The sequence below is a fragment of the Sander lucioperca genome, chromosome 7, assembly GCF_008315115.2.
Source record: "Sander lucioperca isolate FBNREF2018 chromosome 7, SLUC_FBN_1.2, whole genome shotgun sequence".
Classification (NCBI taxonomy): domain Eukaryota; kingdom Metazoa; phylum Chordata; class Actinopteri; order Perciformes; family Percidae; genus Sander; species Sander lucioperca.
The window spans coordinates 7,968,557-7,987,766 of NC_050179.1; the positions used below are offsets into that span (position 1 = coordinate 7,968,557).

The following is a 19,210-nucleotide window of genomic DNA, read 5'->3' on the forward strand; positions in this document are numbered from 1 at the left end:
GAGGTGTACAATTTTGTCTCTAGTGTCTTTGGACAGCTCTTTGGTCTTGGCCATGTTAGTAGTTGGATTCTTACTGATTGTATGGGGTGGACAGGTGTCTTTATGCAGCTAACGACCTCAAAAAGGTGCATCTAATTTAGGATAATAAATGAAGTGGAGGTGGACATTTTAAAGGCAGACTAACAGGTCTTTGAGGGTCAGAATTCTAGCTGAAAGACAGGTGTTCAAATACTTATTTGCAGCTGTGTCATACAAATAAATAGTTAAAAAATCATATATTGTGATTTCTGGATTTTTTTTTTAGATTATGTCTCTCACAGTGGACATGCACCTACGATGACAATTTCAGACCCCTCCATGATTTCTAAGTGGGAGAACTTGCAAAATAGCAGGGTGTTCAAATTATTTTCCTCACTATATATATAAAAAAAGCTCTTCATATTTGACATATTTTACCTTGATGGTAACTTGTGGTGATTTTACCTTTTCAACAGTGCACCGAGTTTTACAAAGTGACTGCTGAGAGCTTCCAGAAGGGCAAGGAAGAGACTCACAACCGTTTTGCGTAAGTTTGGATTCACTGCTTTTGTTTAAATGCAAAAATTATACGCAAATGTGCCTTTCTTAATAATCTAGTCTCAATGATATACAACACTTTTACGGTTTATGAAGATGAAGAAGAGTTACTTTTTTTTTTAATGATCCCCAAGGGGAAATTACATGTTTACACTGCGTTGTTACATTACACACAGGCAAACATGCACAAACAGGACCTTTTTACATTCACTAATGCACATTATGAGGTTAAGTTAATAAGGTTGCTCTGACGCATGGTACAAGGACAAAGGACTTGACATTCATTATACAGATATGTTTAAAAAATAAGATAATAGGCTCATGTTTCACAAATATGGTATGAACTACCAAACCAACATATTGGATATTTGCATGTCTCTCGCAGGCGTTTCAATATCCAGCCGGTGTGTGGTGACTTGCAGAGTCAGATTTTAAAATGCTACAAGGAGAACACAGGAAAGACTCTGTCCTGCTCAAGTATCGCCTCGGCCTACATGCAGTGTGTGGACAACGCCAAGAAGGTATGACTCCAATATATAAAACAGATTTCTTCTTTTGAACATCTAGAATTATTTGTCTTAGTTATCTCTGTCACTAATTGTGATTTATTGTTGGTAACATTTTAAGCCACTTCTCTTCTCCGTCTACAGAATAAATTGAGCACTAGAGGTTAATGTGGACCACTTGATGAGGATGACAACATCTTAAAGCTTTACTGCTGCAGCAAAGACAAGTTGATGGACAGAATTCAACAAAGAGACAAGTTACAGGAAACAGTCACAGGAGAATCAACTCCAGCCTTTACATGTAGCTGAAAGAAGTAGCAGATACTGTACCCAGGCCAGTAGTCTGGTCTCATACTGGTAATGTCATGTTTGCAACCTCTCTGGTTCTTGAGATCATTTTGAAACCAATTGTGCCACAATAACTGATGGAAAATCAAGTTCTTGTCTTTGTAAATGAGATGAAAACACAACAAAGGAACAGAAAGGTTAAACTTGTGAAACCAAGTAAGGTATTTGTATGAGATCTATATACTGAAGGACATCCTGGTAAATCATTATGTATGTGTGCCTTGAAGTTATGAAAGCTAAATATAAGATTGCAGATGCATGAAAGAACTGTTTAACAGAGTGTGAAGTAACAAAGACCTGTACATGTTTGATGTTATTTTACTGTATATACATTATTTCAGGGGTTATTTCTGGTGCATGCAAAAACATTTAATTAAACCTCAATAAATTTGTTGTGAAATCACATAATGGCTTTTATATGGCTTTTATATTTTGCAGTTTGAGAAAATATTGATAGGTGGTTGCTGCCCTCTGGTAGATGTGGATTAAGTCAAATTATTTAGTACTTTTTATTTTTTATTTTTGTTAATCGGTGGTTAAAAATACAACTTAACATTGTTACTGATTGCAAAAAAAAATGACATGTAGTGATAGTTCAGCAGTATAATGTATAATACCCATGACAAATAGTGATGCCACATGCTATAAATCATGACAAAGTCACTGAAAACCTCTACTTGCAGGAATATTATAATAATGTTTTGGGACAGTTCTCCTGCTTTGTAAAACCAAAGTGATGTAGTACAGGGAGGTACATTTATGATGTCCTGTTGGTATGAAACAGGTACATAATGTTGAATTGTTTTGTACAAACTGCAAAAATCAATATACTCAGACAATTAGTAGTATACTGTATATAATTAATAGTATGGAACTGGAACACTGTCTGATTGGCTCTTCCTGCTCTGAACATTCATGTGATTAATCACTTTAAGAGTTTATCTTAAATGTACTCTTACACTTTGCTGTAAGTAGGAGTAAATTTGTCTTATTCCTCAGTTTAAAATGCTGCAGGAGCTCAACATTAGACAGGACCCTCTGATAACAACAACGTCACCAGTAGAGGTCCCTCCACCTGCAACTACAGGCTGCTTCTCTTAACTTTACCTTCCTCATCTGTCCATGACTAAAGGAAAGATCCCATTCCCTGTTGTAAGACTTTTTCACCATTCTTCAAACAGATGGTTGAGTTCAGTGACTTCTATTTTGCCTGTAAATAAGAGTCTTGGCAGCAGTGGTACAAAATGTTGTCTCTATTCACATTAGTATTCACATTATGTGGACGCAGCAATTCCACACTACAAAACATCCCATTACAAAGTGATCATTGTACAGAATGGGGTGGGGTGGCAGTAGTACTCAGTAGGGAGTTGGGTTGGGAACCGGAGGGTCGCCGATTCAAGTCCCCATACGGACTAAAGTATGGTGGTGGACTGGTAGCTGGAGAGGTGCCAGTTCATCTGCTCGTGGCGCATGTTTGTGTAATTCAGGCCTGTGTGTAATGTGTGTATATCTACTGTGTAATAACAAGGGAGTGAAAATATTGTAATTTCCCCTTGCAGGATTAATAAAGTATACGTTATGGGGGGGGTGATGGCACAGTGGATATGACACATGCCTTTGGTGTGTGAGACCCGGGTTTGAATCCCACTGCGATACATCAATCATGTGTCCCTGAGCCAGACACTTAACCCCTAGTTGCTCCAGAGGCGTGCAACCTCTGACAGCAATTGTAAGTCGCTTTGGATAAAAGCATCAGCTAAAGGACATGTAATGTAATGTAAATGTAAAGAATGGCCCCTTGTGAGTGTTATATTATTGGATAATTCTTATTTATGCATAATAACACGTCTATATAGTTTTTAGAAAGTTTAATCTTTAAGTAAGCTTAAGTGATCACATGTGTTATAAGTCAGATAAATGAGTATAAAACAGCATAAAATGTAAATACAAAAAGTAAAGTACATGTGCTTCAAAATTATACTTAAGTGAAGTACTTTTTAAAGTGTGGTTAGTTACATTGCAGCTAAATCGAGAAATGATGTGTCTGTTAACATGTGAGTGTTTGTCTCATCTAATTTTAGGAACACCATGTCCTGGTCGATATGAAGAGGAAGTGAGCGTTTGCATGTATGTGTGGCTTTGTGTGGGTGCAGGCATCCAGAGAGAGATGTTAGGTAAAAACTCCAATTTTGGCAATTTACATGCAAGAGATTAAATCAAAGAATTACATGCTCTTTGTGTAGGTTGGGAAAGTTCTACAGCCATGGAAACTTGCTGAATAAACTGAGTATTGAATGGGTGTCAAGCTAAAAACAAGGCTGGTTCTATTAGTTAAACTTTTGACATTTTGGAGGTAAAGTTGCATGTGTCTGTGTGTCAAAAGTTTAAAGTTTTAACCTTATTTTCAGTCTTACTGCATTAAGTCGACTCGTTATGTTGCTTTGACATCGCATTAACTGAATTTGGTTTGTCAAAGCTTACATTTTACAAATCTAATTCATTTAATCAGATGTAACAACTTTGTTTCATGTCAATGCCTTCAAAAACGACTTGATTGAAGCAGATGTTAAAGTGTTTGTTTTTCCCTTGCAGCTCACATCCTCATCCAATCGCTGTACAAGAAAGGCCAGGAAAGTAAAACAGAGGTGAAGCTGTGGTCTGCAGACCTGGCGTCAAGTTCTTTCATTGGCCACAGAGGAAGCAGTGGCCAAACTCACCAGTGTTCTTCTGTGGCTTTTTGTGTTTATGCACAAGAGTGGTGCAACTTAAAGCTGCTCTGATAGTAATCAGTATCAATAGTTTTAGCTACATTAGCATCATGTCTTTTGTGATGGTAATATTCGTCTGTTGGTCTGCCACTAATGGCCCACACTGAAATATCTCAACTATTTAATGGATTGCCATGAAATTTTCTACAGACATTCATGTTCCTCAGAGGATGGCTTTGACTTTGATGATCCCCTCTGCAGCACTGTGGAGGTAGATCTGGCTATGCGAGACTAATGATCCCCTGACTTTTAGTGGTACCATTAGGTCCACATTTCAGCTTGTGAGTGAAATGTCTTAAATAGCACCATCATCAGGTAAAAAAATATATTTTCCAATACTTTGGTTTATGATCAAATACCTGCAAAACTAATGGCATTCCCATCAGCCTCAGCTGTACTGTGTTTAATGCTAATTAACTAATGTTAGCATGCTAACATGTAAAAACTAAGATGATAAGCAGGCCTGCTAAACATAGCATTGTGGACATGTTAGCATGATGACATTAGCATTTAGCTCAAGTACAGCCTAGAGCTGCTAGCATGGCTGTAGCCTCTTAGTCTCATATTAATAATGGATGAACTGAGTATGTATATTGTGAAAGGTGTCTTTGATAGTGATAAAACCACAGATACTTTTCACCTGCAGTGAAAAGTATCATTGTCTTAGTTTACATGCTCAACTTTACTGTTGTAGTTCACTCTTAAGAGCTCTGATATAATTATATATTTCCCTAGGAGTTGATGAAGGCAACAACAAAAATACAAGGAGAGCGAATAATAAAATTACATTCATCAGATGGATAAAAACATGACTGAATGCTAATGTTGCTCCATGTCTGCTGGCTGTGTAAATAGGTGACTGTTTGCTTAAATGTTTACCATTTACTTTATTTACATGTCAGTGTTGTGTTTCTGCTGCCCCCAAATGGCCCAAAAACAATCACTTGCAGTAATGCAGGTTTAATAATAACTAAAATACTCATGTTCTGTCTCCTCTGTTGCTCAGGTGGTCCCCCTGCTCTCTTCCTGCTCTGAATGCCGTCTCTCTTCACTGCTGGATATTTGGACATCCATGGTGATGGTGCAGATCACAGACAGGATCATCTGACCCTTCAGGTTGTAGTCAGAAACTCTCCATTTCTTTGGACGCTGTCGTCCATCAGGTGAGTGAACAGAGGAGGTGACTCTCACAAACTTCCTCCCCTCAAACTCCATGAAGTTGAAGTGATTCTGGGTGTTGGCCAGGGCCTGTATGTCGATCTGCTCTGGGTGGACTGGGGTCACCAGCAGTAACTGGCTGCTGTCTGGCTGCTGAGGCCTCCCCTTCCTCCTCGCTGCTTCAGCTGTTAGTGCTGAGGGTGGAATTATGTTCAGTTGGGAAGTTGAGCTAAATTGGCGCACATGTAACCTTTCCTTGCACCACTTTTGGTCAAAATGCTCAGCATCTGTTCTAGGCCCACATTGGAGTGAAGGTAAGCAGACAGCCAAGGCTTTTATCTGGTCACGAGTCAGATCAGATGATCTGAGGTTACACACTTCCATCTTGATGATCCTTCGCTTTGGCGGTACATAATAACCACCTGTGAGTTTACGAAAACAAAGAAAATCCATTTGCCTTGTGTTGATTTAGTCTTAGTGTTAAAATGTAACACATTTTTATGACACAACATCACCCAACGAGTTTGGATTGTCTGTAAAATGTGCAGAGGATAGCATACCTGCAGTTTCATTTGCTGACCTGTAAACAAGTTTCAAAAGATATCTTTCTTCTCTTTCAGTGAGAAATTGTTCAGAAGCTAAATCTGCCATTTTTCTCAGCTAAAACAGATTTGAATTACACCTTTTTTTTGCATCTGAGCGAGCACAGTGTTTTAAATCAATACAACCTTAACATTCTGGGTTCTAACAGTTGTAGTCCAGTCATTTTAAGCCAAAATGGGGGTAAACCTAGGCATAATTGCAACAGAAGCAAACTCAACTGATTTTGTATCCTCAATATGTTCTGAGTAAGGAAAAAATAGCCCCGAAGAATCCCATTAGGGGAAGGTTTTGAAAGAGACCCAAATATAGCCTATTCATACGCCTATTCATTCTTTTTCTCACGTGAATAGGGTAAACATTTTAACCTTTAGATATCACTATGAAAATTACTGAGTTGGTTACTTACATCAAGACAAACAAAAAATGTATTACAAGTTTTTTGAAATTGTTTGTTAACATGGGCAAACTGTGCATATTCTAATGATGTATGTGGTAATTTGCATAAATACCACAACAGATCTAAACATTGGGTATAGCCAGATGAAAATGTCTTGTTGAATCTTGTTGACATATAACAGTACAAAACTTGTGTTAAGGTCTGAATGGAGCCCATTTAGGCTACCCATGAACATTAATACATAGAGGCGGGAAGAAGTACTTTAAACCAGCCTTTATTAATTATTATTGCAGAGATGGGGTTTGGGGCTGGGTCTGTGGGACTGTTTCTGGGATGAGTCTGAGGGAAGAACAGGAGACAAGGGTAAGGAAAATGCGTAGGTAAAATAAAAAGTGGCTGGATCAAACAATCAAATTATGTACACACCACTAGAGAATGGCTGGTTTAAAGTACTTCTTCTTGCCTCTATGTATTAATGCTCATGGGTAGCCTAAATGGGTTCCATTCAGACCTTAGCATTAAGTCTTTTACTGTTATATGTCAACAAGATTCAACAAGACATTTTCACCTGGCTATACCCAATGTTTAGATCTGTTGTGGTATTTATGCAAATTAGCACATACATAATTAGATTATGCACCGTTTGCCCATGTTAGGGACCGTTCGGTATTTATGGAATGGACCACCGGAGGAAAGTAGGGGAGGGTCATGTCTTTTTATTCTTTGTTGATGGGAGGTTCATCCAATTCTTTTTAGTCTAGGGGGGAGGGTCACCCAACGTTTGTATTCATGAGAACAGCAACATTTCAAAGTAGCTTGTTTGGTGCATATTTTTCCATGTAGCTCCATGTTGCTCTCTCAGTCTCGGCCCCTATCGCTAGCAGATAGGTCCCTCCCTATTTAGTCAGCCAGACAATTTGAACTGTAGCTTTAGAGACCGTGGGATTTCCCAAACTGAATAAATATAAATCGCACATATAAACAGAAAACTGCTTTGCTAGCTCCATCGTGTTGTAACTAAGACATCGGATGAAAAAATAATTTTATTAATTAGCATGATTGCCGTACTGTTTTCAAAACACCGTGCGAAAACACAACGGATCAGATGCAAGCTTTTATTTTGGAAAGTCAAAGCTTGCGGACTGCACCAAGCTGGGTAGGGCATGAGACGGGAGGTCTCCAGGCTGCAGCCATACCCGACTCAAATATCCTTTCGGTCCGGTGATATTATATATATATATAAACGACAGCCTTTTCAAGGCATTTGAGAAGGAAGGAGTGGTAGCATGCAAGCTCCCAAATTGACGCTTGTCTGAGAAATGGAGTTTTGGATAATGTTCAGCCTTGGCAGCTTTACTTATATGCTAAAATATACAATGACTGAGGAAGCCTAGTGACGAGTCCATAGCAACCAGTGTTGAATTTGTTATTACCCAGTGTGCTTTGCTGAATGGTCTCTGAATGTTTTATTGTTTTATTTCATATGAATACTAGTTTACTAGAGGAGTACCTTAGTATTTGAAGTAATGCAGTAATGCAGGAAGTGTGCATTTAGTTTCCATGCTTATTGTGTTTCCACAACACTGTTGAATGAATCTACTGAAATGGCCACCACACCATAACAGAGGAGTGTGATGTATAAGATGAGAATGTAGAGGTTTAGTCACTTATGTCATGGCTGTATAAAAACAATAGGTATCTGTATGTCTTTGCCAAGCACATACCAGTGTAGAAGGCATCAATAAATTGTTAGGGAGGGTCATCCTTTTTTCCCATATCATTTTGGAGGGTCATCCAAAATGTATTGTTGGTGAAGGGAGGGTCAGGTCTATTTTGACTAAAGATCCCACAAAATAACTCACATTACTCTTACATAAAGAACACTGGCTGGCATCACATCACAACTTATTATAACATACATGTTACAAAATAAAGTCACATTGCTTCTTTGAAAGGAAACTTTTCATCTCTTCAGCTATTGGTGTGGGAGGTGTGCATTTGGCTTTGCTGAAACAACAAAACAATTTTATGAAGCTGCAGGGCTGCACGTACATTATATTAATCATTACTTTGGCTACTGAAACATAAAGATCCAAACATCAGATTCTTTACAGTATCACCAGTACTGTATGTACCGTATGCAGGTTTATATCTGCTGCATTTAGCTACTTTTCAAAGGCATTGAGTTTGTTTTTATGCAATCCTGTCCTTTCTTTGGTGGTGCTATAGTGACTGTTACCTAGGACGCATCTGAAGCCTGCAGACGACTTGAGTAGTGTTGTTTCATAACGCTGCTTGTTTTTTTGTGAATTTCCCTTGTCGCCTTGTTGCCTGCTGAACCCAATGGAGAGTGTGACGTATTATTACCCCAACAATCCCACAGGGCACAGGTCATTTACACAGTAGGTGCAAGAAAATGCATTTGTTATGCACACGGACATACAGTAACCAGGACTTTGTTACCTTTGTACAGAGCTGGTCCCTTTGTTGAATGTCTTTGTGTTAAGCTAAACTAAGCTAACCAGCCGCTGGTTGTACACATGTTAACTGACTGTGAAGTTAAACTAAGCTTTTGACAGTTCAGCAGAGTCGATATAGCTCATGTCTATATGCTGGTTGTCAGTGTTACACAAACAGAGAAGAAGAAGAAGGTGCATTAGAGTGAAGAAAGAACAGATATTTTCAGTCTCTTTGGGTTTTTATAGCAGAGCTGACCTCGGGTGAAGGATTGGGCGAGGATGGTCAGGCTGAGGCACTGTGGACATGTGAGAGGCATTCCTTGCGATGCTGCGGCTGTGGATTCACACACAGCTGGAATGATGCATTAAAGTGAAAGAGAGGAGGGTGGGAGGTCAGAGGAGGAGAGACATGTAGCAGGTACAGAGCGCTGTAGAATGAAGATGAAGATGCTGGATGACTGACAGCAGGATCAAAGAGGAGGGGTGTTTGGGGGTGTGACTCAGTCCTCATAGCCACTTCCTTTGGCATCTTCAGGATGGACAGATGAAAGGAGGAGAAGGAGTGACTCATCATGTGGTGGGCTTGCTCACCATATAGGAACGGATACTGGGAAAGGAAGCACGTGTGTCTGGGGGATGGGGGGCTGGGCTAATATGCATGTGTATGAGTGTTTGGTGTTTGACAGAGGCACAATTATTCCATTTCCCGTAACACCAGAGGAATGCAGGGTGAGATTCCTGCTCTGTGAGTCGTGCCCTCTCACCTGCCATCACCATACGGATACTATTTCATCCTTCCCTTTCCCCCCTCGACCGGGGAATTCCCCAGTGTGTTTGCTTTTACTCATGGAGGAAGTTACAGAGTTTTTATAAGCTGTGTTGTTCTGGTAATAATTGAATACAAGTTGCAGCTTAGTTTAACAAAAATATGTTCCTGTTTTCTCTATACACAATTTATTGAGCTCATTTAAATGAGGTCAGAAGTCTAATCTAGTCATCATAAATGAGGGGAAACAAGGAAAAATGCTACTAATTTTACAGCATTTTAGAGCTGGTTACTTACAAGCATGGAGGAAATAAATCTGGAGCATTATGTGGATGCAGCGTGTCAATGGAGTAAATTGCTTGCTTGCGTTGGTGAGAGAGAGGATGCTTTGTCATGCTGGGTGTGTAATGTTTGTGTGTGTCTTTGAGAGAGAAAGCTTAAGAAGCTACTGCACCTTTTATTTCCTGTATGGTTAATTATCTTATCATGTTTCTAAGGCTTACAAAACAATAAGATAGTCACTGTTTACATCATTATACCTTACTGAAAATATTAATACAGGGCAGTTTATCTACGTGCGTGTGTGTGTGTGTGTGTGTGTGTGTGTGTGTGTGTGTGTGTGTGTGTGTGTGTGTGTGTGTGTGTGTGTGTGTGTGTGTGTGTGTGTGTGAGCCCATGGTGACTCACAGTTACAATAATGACTCTGGCAGAGCAGTTGGATGAACAGCTCACGCTGACTGTAAAAGAGAGAGAGGAGAGGGGGCTGTGCTCTCCCTGGCATCTCCATATCTTAACTCTTCTGCCACTCAGTGTGTTCATACACACACATAGAAACACACACATTCATGCAGCCTGAAGACAACCCTGAGGATTACAGCACCAAGTTCAGTATAATACACTTTAGACCGAGCAGCCAGTGTAAAAACGCCTCCAGGGAGGAAATAAGGCTTTGTGTGGTAGGTGACGGATCTTTTGCAACAGGTTAGTGTTTGTGTTTCTCGCTGTGCTTATGTATGTGCTCATTCATTTGGGTTATTCTGTGTTATAAAGACAAAGATGATGTTGTTACTTACACTCCTACTGTTTCATAACTTGCATAATTTTATGGGGTGTTACGGAAAATGATGTAGCAGTTTCACTTTCAGTCTATTTCAGTCTACAGTCACCTGTAGCCATGTTACATGACTGATTTCTATCATGATTTGAAAAACTTGTTGGGCTTTAAAGGTATTTTTCTTGAGTAGCATTTATTAGAAAAAAAAAGATGAACATGTTTGTGTTGATGGTGGGAGGAAATGAATCAGTGATCTTTAAAGAAGATCCAGCATTGAGGTTTCTTCTAGATTACTATCTAGTATTAGATGTAGCCCTGCTGTCTCTTCTCAGAGAAACATTTTCTCTCTGTAATCTGCACTCAGAAAAATGTGATGCCATTTAGTAAATCTGTGAGATTGATTTTCAAGGCTTGACATCCTTCCTTTATACTAAATTATCTTGGGTATATGTGTGTCCGTACGGCACTTTCTGTCTATATTTTTGCTTTCTTGCTCTCATATCTTAATGTTGAATATGTGAGTGCCAGGTGACCACACCTGGATCCCGTCCTACTGGTGCAAGTGTTTGTGTATATATATACAGAGTATATGGCTTCAGTACAGTCATTTAAATCCTGCGTTTGATGAAGTCTTCCTTTGTCTGCACAATCACTGATCTCAGGTAAGAAAATAAAGGTCCAAATTAATTAACGGCAGTCTGGCAGGTCTCTAAAATCTCCTTGTTGCTCATCCGCCAACATCAAATATGTAAATAATTTATTACCATATTTTGACAAAAGTAATTCAGTTTCTGCTTCTCTTACGCACTCGTCTTCATACATAACCATCACCGTGCCGAGACAGATACATGATTTCATGATCAGGAGACTGGTGCCGCTGCCTCTTCAAAAAGAAAAGCCCAGAAAATATTTCCTATGACTCATACGTCACAAGGTTGATTGGTTTGCGTAAAGGAAGCAAAGTTGTTGTGTTGGCACATGACTCACATCTCAGTTTAAGTGATGACATCATAGCCTGTACATGGACAACAAGGTGGATTGACTAATCTTCTGTTTAGTGTTGTATAGTTAAAGACAGTTGGGGATGGGTTTCCTCCATGTGGCCAAATGTCCAGAGCCTAACAGCGTCCTGTAGATTCACACGTCTCTTAAAGCGATAGTTAGAGATTTTAAGAAAATTGCTTATTCGTTTTCTTATCGAGAGTTTGATGAGAAAATTGATACCACTGTTCATAAAATATGAAGCAGCAGCCAGTTAGCTTAGCTTAGCATAGACCGAAAAGCACCTCTTAGGTTCACTAAAACCACAACTTGTCGTTTTTATGTTTTACTACAATACTTTATAACTATTTTTTTTCTATAGATTAAATAAACACGATATAATGTGTTAATTTGAGAGCTTCAGACGGAGCCAGGCTAGCTGTTTCCAGTCTTTATGCTAAGCTAAGCTGCTGGCTGCAGCTTCATATTTAACGGATATAAGAGCGATATCAAACTTTCGGCAAAAAAGTGAATAAGGGTATTTCCCAAAATGTTAGCTAATGTGTCTGCGACATTTCACATAAGTATTGATAGTAGATCATCTCAGAATGATCCACCAGACTTGTGTTTCCCTCACGTGCTGAACTTTAAACTGTTCTAATGCATCAGGAACCTAAATGTCAATTCTGCTTTGCTTAGGTCAACAAGCATCCATGTTCAAGTCATGATGAATAGGGAACCTTTCTACTAGATTCACTCCTTCCTCCCCTCCCCTTCCTCATCTCGTTGCCTCACGAGCACATGATTACACATATTCATGAGGTTATACCTTCCGCCATGAAGGATAATTGCTCTGCTTGCCCTAGGCGTGAACTCACTTAAGCATGCTGAGGAGCATTCAGTCCAATAAGATCATGAAGCTGCAACGAGAGACACACCACCTTCAGGAAGAGCTCAAGGGAACGATACATTACAAACATCATATCTTCCACCTCCAAAAGCCTCCACTGACAACTGCTCCTCATATCCAACTGACTCACTCTGAATTATTGGACACTTGTGGACTCCAGACACAAATATTGGGAAGATACATTGATAACTCTGGATGCCTCCTGGGGTCTCTCTCATTTAGCTGTGGCTCAGTCATCGTCCCAGTTTGTTGATGCAGAGCATTTACCATCAAACCCAGAGGAGGGTAGAATTTCATTTCCTTTCACTTAACTCATCCAGGGTTGTTTTAGTTTAACGTGGCTAATACAGTATTGTACTGCAACAAATCTCTTTGAATCAAACCATGGTTCATCCTGTATCTTCTTGTCTCTGCATGTTGTTTTTATATTTATTTAGATTTGGCCCATGGACATAGTAGGAAGGAAGGGGAAGAGGAGGTGTGATGAACCCCTTCAGCTCCTGTTCAAATGAAGCCATCTGGGAACAAACATGAGTCATAGCATTATTTTTAGACCTGTTAGACTCGATACCTTTATGTTGCAAATTTAATGTCAACAATATTTCTATAGCTCAGACCTGATTATTCAACCATAAAGTATGTTTTTATCCACTTCTCGCTTTCTGCTGCTGTTTCTTTGCAATGCCTGTTGTTTTCTGTCACATTTCTATTTTTTTTCATATTAAGGCAGTAATGTATATATGCCAGAAATGTCACACCTTTTACGTCCTTTTGTATTTAACCTTATATGCTAACCTGACTGAATGGACGATTTGTCCTTGTAAGATGATGATATATGCCCTGACATGAGAGGGGAAGCATTTAGGTGTCCACCCTGCTTCTGCATCAATTCATACTCAGTTTGCCCTTTTCTCCAGCACCTTCTACTATCAGAGGACAAGCTTGAGTGTTTGGAAAACATGCTTGTTCACCTTTTTTCCAAGAGTTAACAGGGAAGATCGATACCACTTTTATTTCTGTCTGTTAAACATGAAGCTACAGCCAAAAGCAGCTTAGCTTAGCATAAAGACCGGATACAAGGACAGCTAGATTGTCTTCCAGCACCTCTAAAGCTAAATGACATGGCCCTTAATGTATGTAATGAAATGCATAGAAAAATACATTTGAAGTGATATTTTACCAAGACATCCGTATATCAATATATCAAAGACACATACGATGATGAAGTCATACAACTGCTGAATTAGGATACTGGCACCTTTTTTGGTCCAATTCAAGCACTGGAACACATCCCCCCATAAAACCACAATGTCAATTTCACACTTTGAATTTTGTATGAATTAAACTATGTGTTCATCAGTGAGCTTTGGTGCAGTGAAGGTGCTACCTCAGACAGAGCCAGACTAGCTGTTTCCAGTCTTAATGCTAAGCTAAGCTAACCAGCTGATGGCTGGCTGTGTTATATTTAACATACAATCATGAGAGTGGTATCAATCTTCTCATATTATTCAAAGCATGGTATTTTTTCCAAAATATCAAACTACTCCTTAATAACACCCTTATTAATGTTAAAATATCATCTCAGAAGTAGTGTCAGTCTGAAACTTGTTAGGGCGTTTTTACTGTAATGTATGTGTGTGTGTGTGTGTGTGTGTGTGTGTGTGTGTGTGTGTGTGTGTGTGTGTGTGTGTGTGTTAAGTTTAGTCACTTTAGGTGGAGTAACAGGAGACGTGCAGGGGTTTCCTCCAAGCTTGTCTCTACAAAAACATCCCTTTGAACTTCATGAGGTCCACTTGGTCACTGTTTTGGCTCTGTTTTTTTAATTTGGCTCTGGGTTTCAATGTAACCACACCCTCTGCTGTTCGTTTGTAGAATCAATGGGCCATCGTGCAGCGAGAGGCAGCCTCCCTCAACAACAGCTACATTTGATCTACACTGCATCCAACTAGCAGCACAAGGCTTACCAGTCCATACAGTATAACACAATATCAAAGGATGTCTTTTTCTGTATCCACCTTGTCTTCTATTGAATGTTTAAGCACAATGCACTGTCTATAAAATCAGAAGACTGCACTCAGAAACTGATTTCATTTGGTGACGTAGATGTTTGTACCCAGTCTCTAGCACCATATGAAATCAGTGTTCTGGGTGGTGGTATATCAGCATGTGAGCACAATTTCTCTCCACACACGTGTTTTATGGAACAATCAACATGTACACAGAAATAATACCCTATTTCTTTAGGACTGGTAAGACCAAGGTTGTGTTCATTTGTGAACTTCTAAATGAGAGGGGGGGACCTAGCTACCTATGAAGAGTTTATCCATCACAGAGGATTGGACATTTCTTGAACTCAACATTCCAGAATACTTAAAAGTATATGCTGACTCTCATTAAAGCGTAATTGTCATATGAACGTTTTGTTGGGATGATTCAAATTGGGGCTTGGTGGAAAGGTTCTCGAGGAACGTTCTTGTAACAATGCTCATATCAGAAGTGTTATTACTTCTATTGAGAGTCAGGGTCCTATTTCCTTTTATCATTGAAAAGTAATGTTTCCTGACATTAGCAGGAATGTTTGGATTGAATTCAATAGATTGTTTTGTCCCCAATAAGGTTAAAGAAACTCAATATTAAAATTGATGAAATTATTTCTTTAATTCAGCTTTTACAGCTTCATGTTGTAAAACGGAACTATTTAACTCCCAGTATGAAGTATGGACACGACAAGAGGAGGGGAACAGAGAGATATGACTATGAATAGCTTTGTGATCTGTAAAGTAGCCAAATTTGTGCTGTTGCATTCTCTGTAAGTTTTTTGGAAACCAGCCAATAATCAATTCTGGATTGAAAGGATCTTGTATTATTAGACAAAGTGTATACTCTATCATTGGGGTACAATTCTCTCCAAATATCCATCAAATCAAATCTTTGCATTAAAAGTTTTAAACAAGCGCTTACACTGTTATTTTGCCTTGCTGGCCATCTGTCAATTGCATTATCAAGAGCAATGTTAAAGTCACCTCCAATTAAAAGGAAGGCATCAGGGTACTTGCCTAACCATAATATTATTGTAGATAGTGTCAAGCAAGTTCAAGATTCAAGAGGTTTATTGTCATATGAACAGTAAAGACAACTACACCATGCAATGAAAAGCTTGCTTTGCTAGTCTTCCTTACACAACAAATAAAAAAGTAAAAAAAAAAAAAACAAACAATAAAAACAAATAATAAAAAAGTAATAAATAGTTTGAAAAAGAGATTAAAAAAAAAATGGAGATAAGAAAATGGATAAAGTGCACTGTGCCTAGACAGCTCTGTATGTCGTGTGAGTCCAGGAGTTTAGGAAGGGAAGAAAGAGTGTGTGGGGAGTGTGTGGGTCCTCCTGATGACCCTGGTGATGTACATGTCCTGTAGTGATGGGAAGGCTGCTCCACAGATGAGTTGGGCAGTTTTTATAACACGTTGGAGAGCCTTCCTGTCCCGAGCAGTGCCATCTCCATACCACACTGTGATGGAGCTGCTGATGACACTCTCCACTGTACATCTGTAGAAGTTGCTGAGGATTTTGGTTGACATGCCAAATTTCCTCAGCCTCCTTAGGAAGTACAGTCTCTGCTGGGCTTTCTTAAGGAGCTGGTGGCAGTTGTGAGATCCTCGCTGATGTTTGTTCCAAGGAATTTAAAGGTTTTCACTCTCTCTACCTCTGTACCGATGTATAGTGGTGTGTGCTGCACCTTCCTCCATCTCCTTGGATCGATCATCATTTCCTTGGTCTTTCTGTAGTATATCCATATTAGTGATAATTAAAACAACCTTATTGAATTTAATTACTTGACATATATAGTGACCTTGTACATCAATATGTGAATATTACCTGTAAAGTTGTTTTTCAATGTGCCCACATCTGCTGAATGTACCGACCCATGTGAGAGCCAAATATCATTTCCCCTCTGTGACCTCCAAAAATTAACCTCATTAGCTGTAAGAAAAAGACTAAATCTGTTATATAATGCTTTGCAAACAAGAATAAGGCTTTGCGCTTCCTATTTTTCCTTAAACCCCTGGCATTAAGAGAGAGGCGTTTGTATTGCTCTTTTGAAGTATTGACCAAAACCAAAGAAATCTAACACATCAAATGAAAGACTAAAGGCTTTATATGTCTATGAATGAATGAATCAAACTGATGATAGGTATTGTGAGATATTGTTTATGATGAATATTCCCATTAAAATTGTACCTAAAGATTCCTACACATTCCTAGTGTTCCGTGTGCTAACCAGATGTCGTCTCCCCAAGACCTCCAAAAATTACAGTCATTGGCTGTTGAGTGACATTCTTGAAAAAAATTAAATCTGTCTTATTTTTCTTTGCAAACAAAAACAAAGCCTTGCACTTTACAGTATTTTAATACTGTTGGCATTAATAGACATTAAAGACAAAGACATAGAACAATATCAGGTATAACCTGAAAACTGGAATAATACAGATTCTCTCTAAACACTTAGTCAGAAAGTTGTTGTAAACTCTGCAATAGAAAAAAAACCCTAACAAAAGACCACAGGCATGTAAATTCTGTATAAATACTTTGAGAAATCTACCCCAAAAATAAAGCTATGTCCTTTGAGGAAAACTTTTAAAGACATTTCTTCTCCAAGTAGGCTACACAACGGCCGTTGACCTGATTTTTAAAGTATAGCTACAAGAGCCATAAGTAACTTTGATTAGTTACCAAGCATACATATTTTTACACAAAAAGGAAATACATTTAATTCTGTCTTTTTAACTTGTGCTTTTTATCTGTACCCTTCCTTTTTCTGTTCTACCCATCTTTTCTGAAGGCTTAAACAGAAAATGATATTCAGCATTGAGAGCATTAAGTCTAAACTTGAAAACAAAAAGGCCTAAAGCCATCTACAGATGACCCATATGCATGTCATCCAATCAGTGGAGAGTTGCTATACAGTACATGAATAAACTGAGATATGAGATGTTTTTATAATGCCATAAAGTATGTCACATTTGTTTAAATTACTGTACTCTCCTGCTTCCTTCACTAACTGGTTACAGCTGCTCTCCTGCTTCTTGTTAAATCTTTTTTTCCCTCTCTGTGTCTCCCATTGACTCATACACTGTAAGAAATGATTCTGTGGTCATGTAGATTTGAATTAATGTATTAGGTAAAATATATTCAATATGATTGTGTTTTTGATTTTGAGGCAAATATATAATTAAATTTCAAATAAAAATGTTTGGAATAAAATCCAACCATTGTAGTTAAATAAAACATAAGCATTATATTTATCTAATCCCAAATAGAGAGAATATTGAGTTAATTCAAATCAATGTAATCAGTCTAATTTTAATTGAAAAGCACTTCCTGTCAACCTAGCTAGCTAGCAGCTATAATGTTACCCAGCATGCCGTTCGGCTGTGTAAATTTGTAGGCTAAATGTAAAATTATTAGTGTTGGAAATTGTTAAAGTCACAAATAGTTGCGTGCTATGGTGTTTTATCCTATTAAAGAGAGTTAGTTGTGGGTTATTAATTGTCGTAAATTTACAACCATGAGTGAGAAGGCTACGAAGTTAACACGGCTCCCTTCTGAAGTCACTCGTAGATCAATTCGGCGGTAGCGTTCTCTGCGGCATTGCGCCGGTATTACGGTATATGAAAAATTCATATCATATGGGAAATTAATACCCCTATACCGTTATGCTGCCCAGCACTACTACAATAAGTTCAAAGCACAAAAGTGAATTGTTAATAAAATTCTTATTTGAGTATTGTTAAGTTCTGTACTTTCTGGGCCATAGAGTAGTTATTCCTAAAAAAGAATATTTAGATTTTGCATTGATTAAATTCAAATCGATGTGCAGATTAATGTAGATGATTATTACTCAATTATATATCATTGATATGTAGAATTAAATTAATTTTTGTCAGTACTATTTACACATTAGGGAGTTTATCTTTTTCAAATCAACTCAATATTTTTGTTTAGGTTATAATTAATTCTGTACTGTCTTCTATTCGAATATACTCATATTAAATGGATAACTATTAAGGGTCTCATTTAATTCATATTTACTCAATACCAAACCATGTGAAATTTAATTAATAATATTGTTTGTAATCTGTTGCCTCATTTTTATTGAGTAGATATGGTGTATCTTTTCTTACAGTGTACTTTTATCACGAGTCCACTTTCATTGATAAATTCTGAACACTTTAGCATTGTGGTTGTAACAACAACAACAATGTAACATTTCCTGAACATTGGCCAAATAACCAGCAATTGAGAGATGATGGTGAATGCAAAAGTGTAGTGTAACAGTGGCAATAATACACAACATCTAGCTAAAGTTTGCTTACATACTGGTCATACCAGTCAAAGTTGGCTAAGCTACAGTGCGTTGATTACCTTTGAATTCAACTTTTCATTCAAGGAAGAACAAGGTTTTTCAAAAACTACATAGTCCACTGGCATGCTTTTCATCCCATTACAAAACAAATTAGTGATACAAAAAAAATGACATTACATGTTTATAAACAACTGAAATTAACTTTTTGTGGTAATAAAATTGTAAAATTACATTTAGGTGTTGTGTTCGTAATAAATCTCACAGAAATTGTCACAGATAAAATAACTCAATCACAATAAAGTTTTTCAGTGCAGCTA

General features: G+C 38.2%; 3 protein-coding genes across 11 annotated transcripts in view; 2 read left to right on the forward strand and 1 right to left on the reverse strand.

Annotated features, from left to right (window-relative positions):
* Positions 1-1,835, forward strand: part of LOC116038368 (proline-rich extensin-like protein EPR1) — an 8,964-nt gene extending 7,129 nt beyond the window's left edge. For all 7 annotated transcript variants that reach the window (XM_031282710.2, XM_031282711.2, XM_031282712.2 and 4 more), the window contains 3 exons: positions 495-565; positions 962-1,097; positions 1,227-1,835. In XM_031282710.2, the coding sequence (XP_031138570.2) occupies positions 495-565; positions 962-1,097; positions 1,227-1,250 (231 nt within the window). In that variant the 3' untranslated portion in view covers positions 1,251-1,835. The remainder of the gene's footprint in view (positions 1-494; positions 566-961; positions 1,098-1,226) is intronic.
* Positions 1-19,210, forward strand: part of slc35b4 (solute carrier family 35 member B4) — a 31,524-nt gene extending 12,314 nt beyond the window's left edge. Inside the window, exons 11-12 of one of the 2 annotated variants that reach the window (XR_004102096.2) lie at positions 7,296-7,298; positions 19,195-19,210. The gene's annotated coding sequence lies outside the window, so the exon portion shown is untranslated. Of the gene's footprint in view, positions 1-2,587; positions 2,598-7,295; positions 7,299-19,194 lie in introns of those variants that run through there. The other variant, XR_004102097.2, reaches the window with a different exon arrangement.
* LOC116038371 lies at positions 5,080-6,071 on the reverse strand. Of its 2 annotated transcripts, XM_031282719.2 has the most exons (3): positions 5,920-6,071; positions 5,662-5,781; positions 5,080-5,553 (listed from the first exon to the last, which is right to left on the reverse strand). In XM_031282719.2, the coding sequence occupies exons 1-3, from the start codon at positions 6,008-6,010 to the stop codon at positions 5,204-5,206; spliced, it is 561 nt and encodes a 186-aa protein (XP_031138579.1). In that variant the 5' UTR covers positions 6,011-6,071; the 3' UTR covers positions 5,080-5,203. The 2 variants fall into 2 exon arrangements, with proteins under 2 accessions (XP_031138579.1, XP_031138578.1); XM_031282718.2 differs by having other exon boundaries at positions 5,081-5,781; positions 5,920-6,069.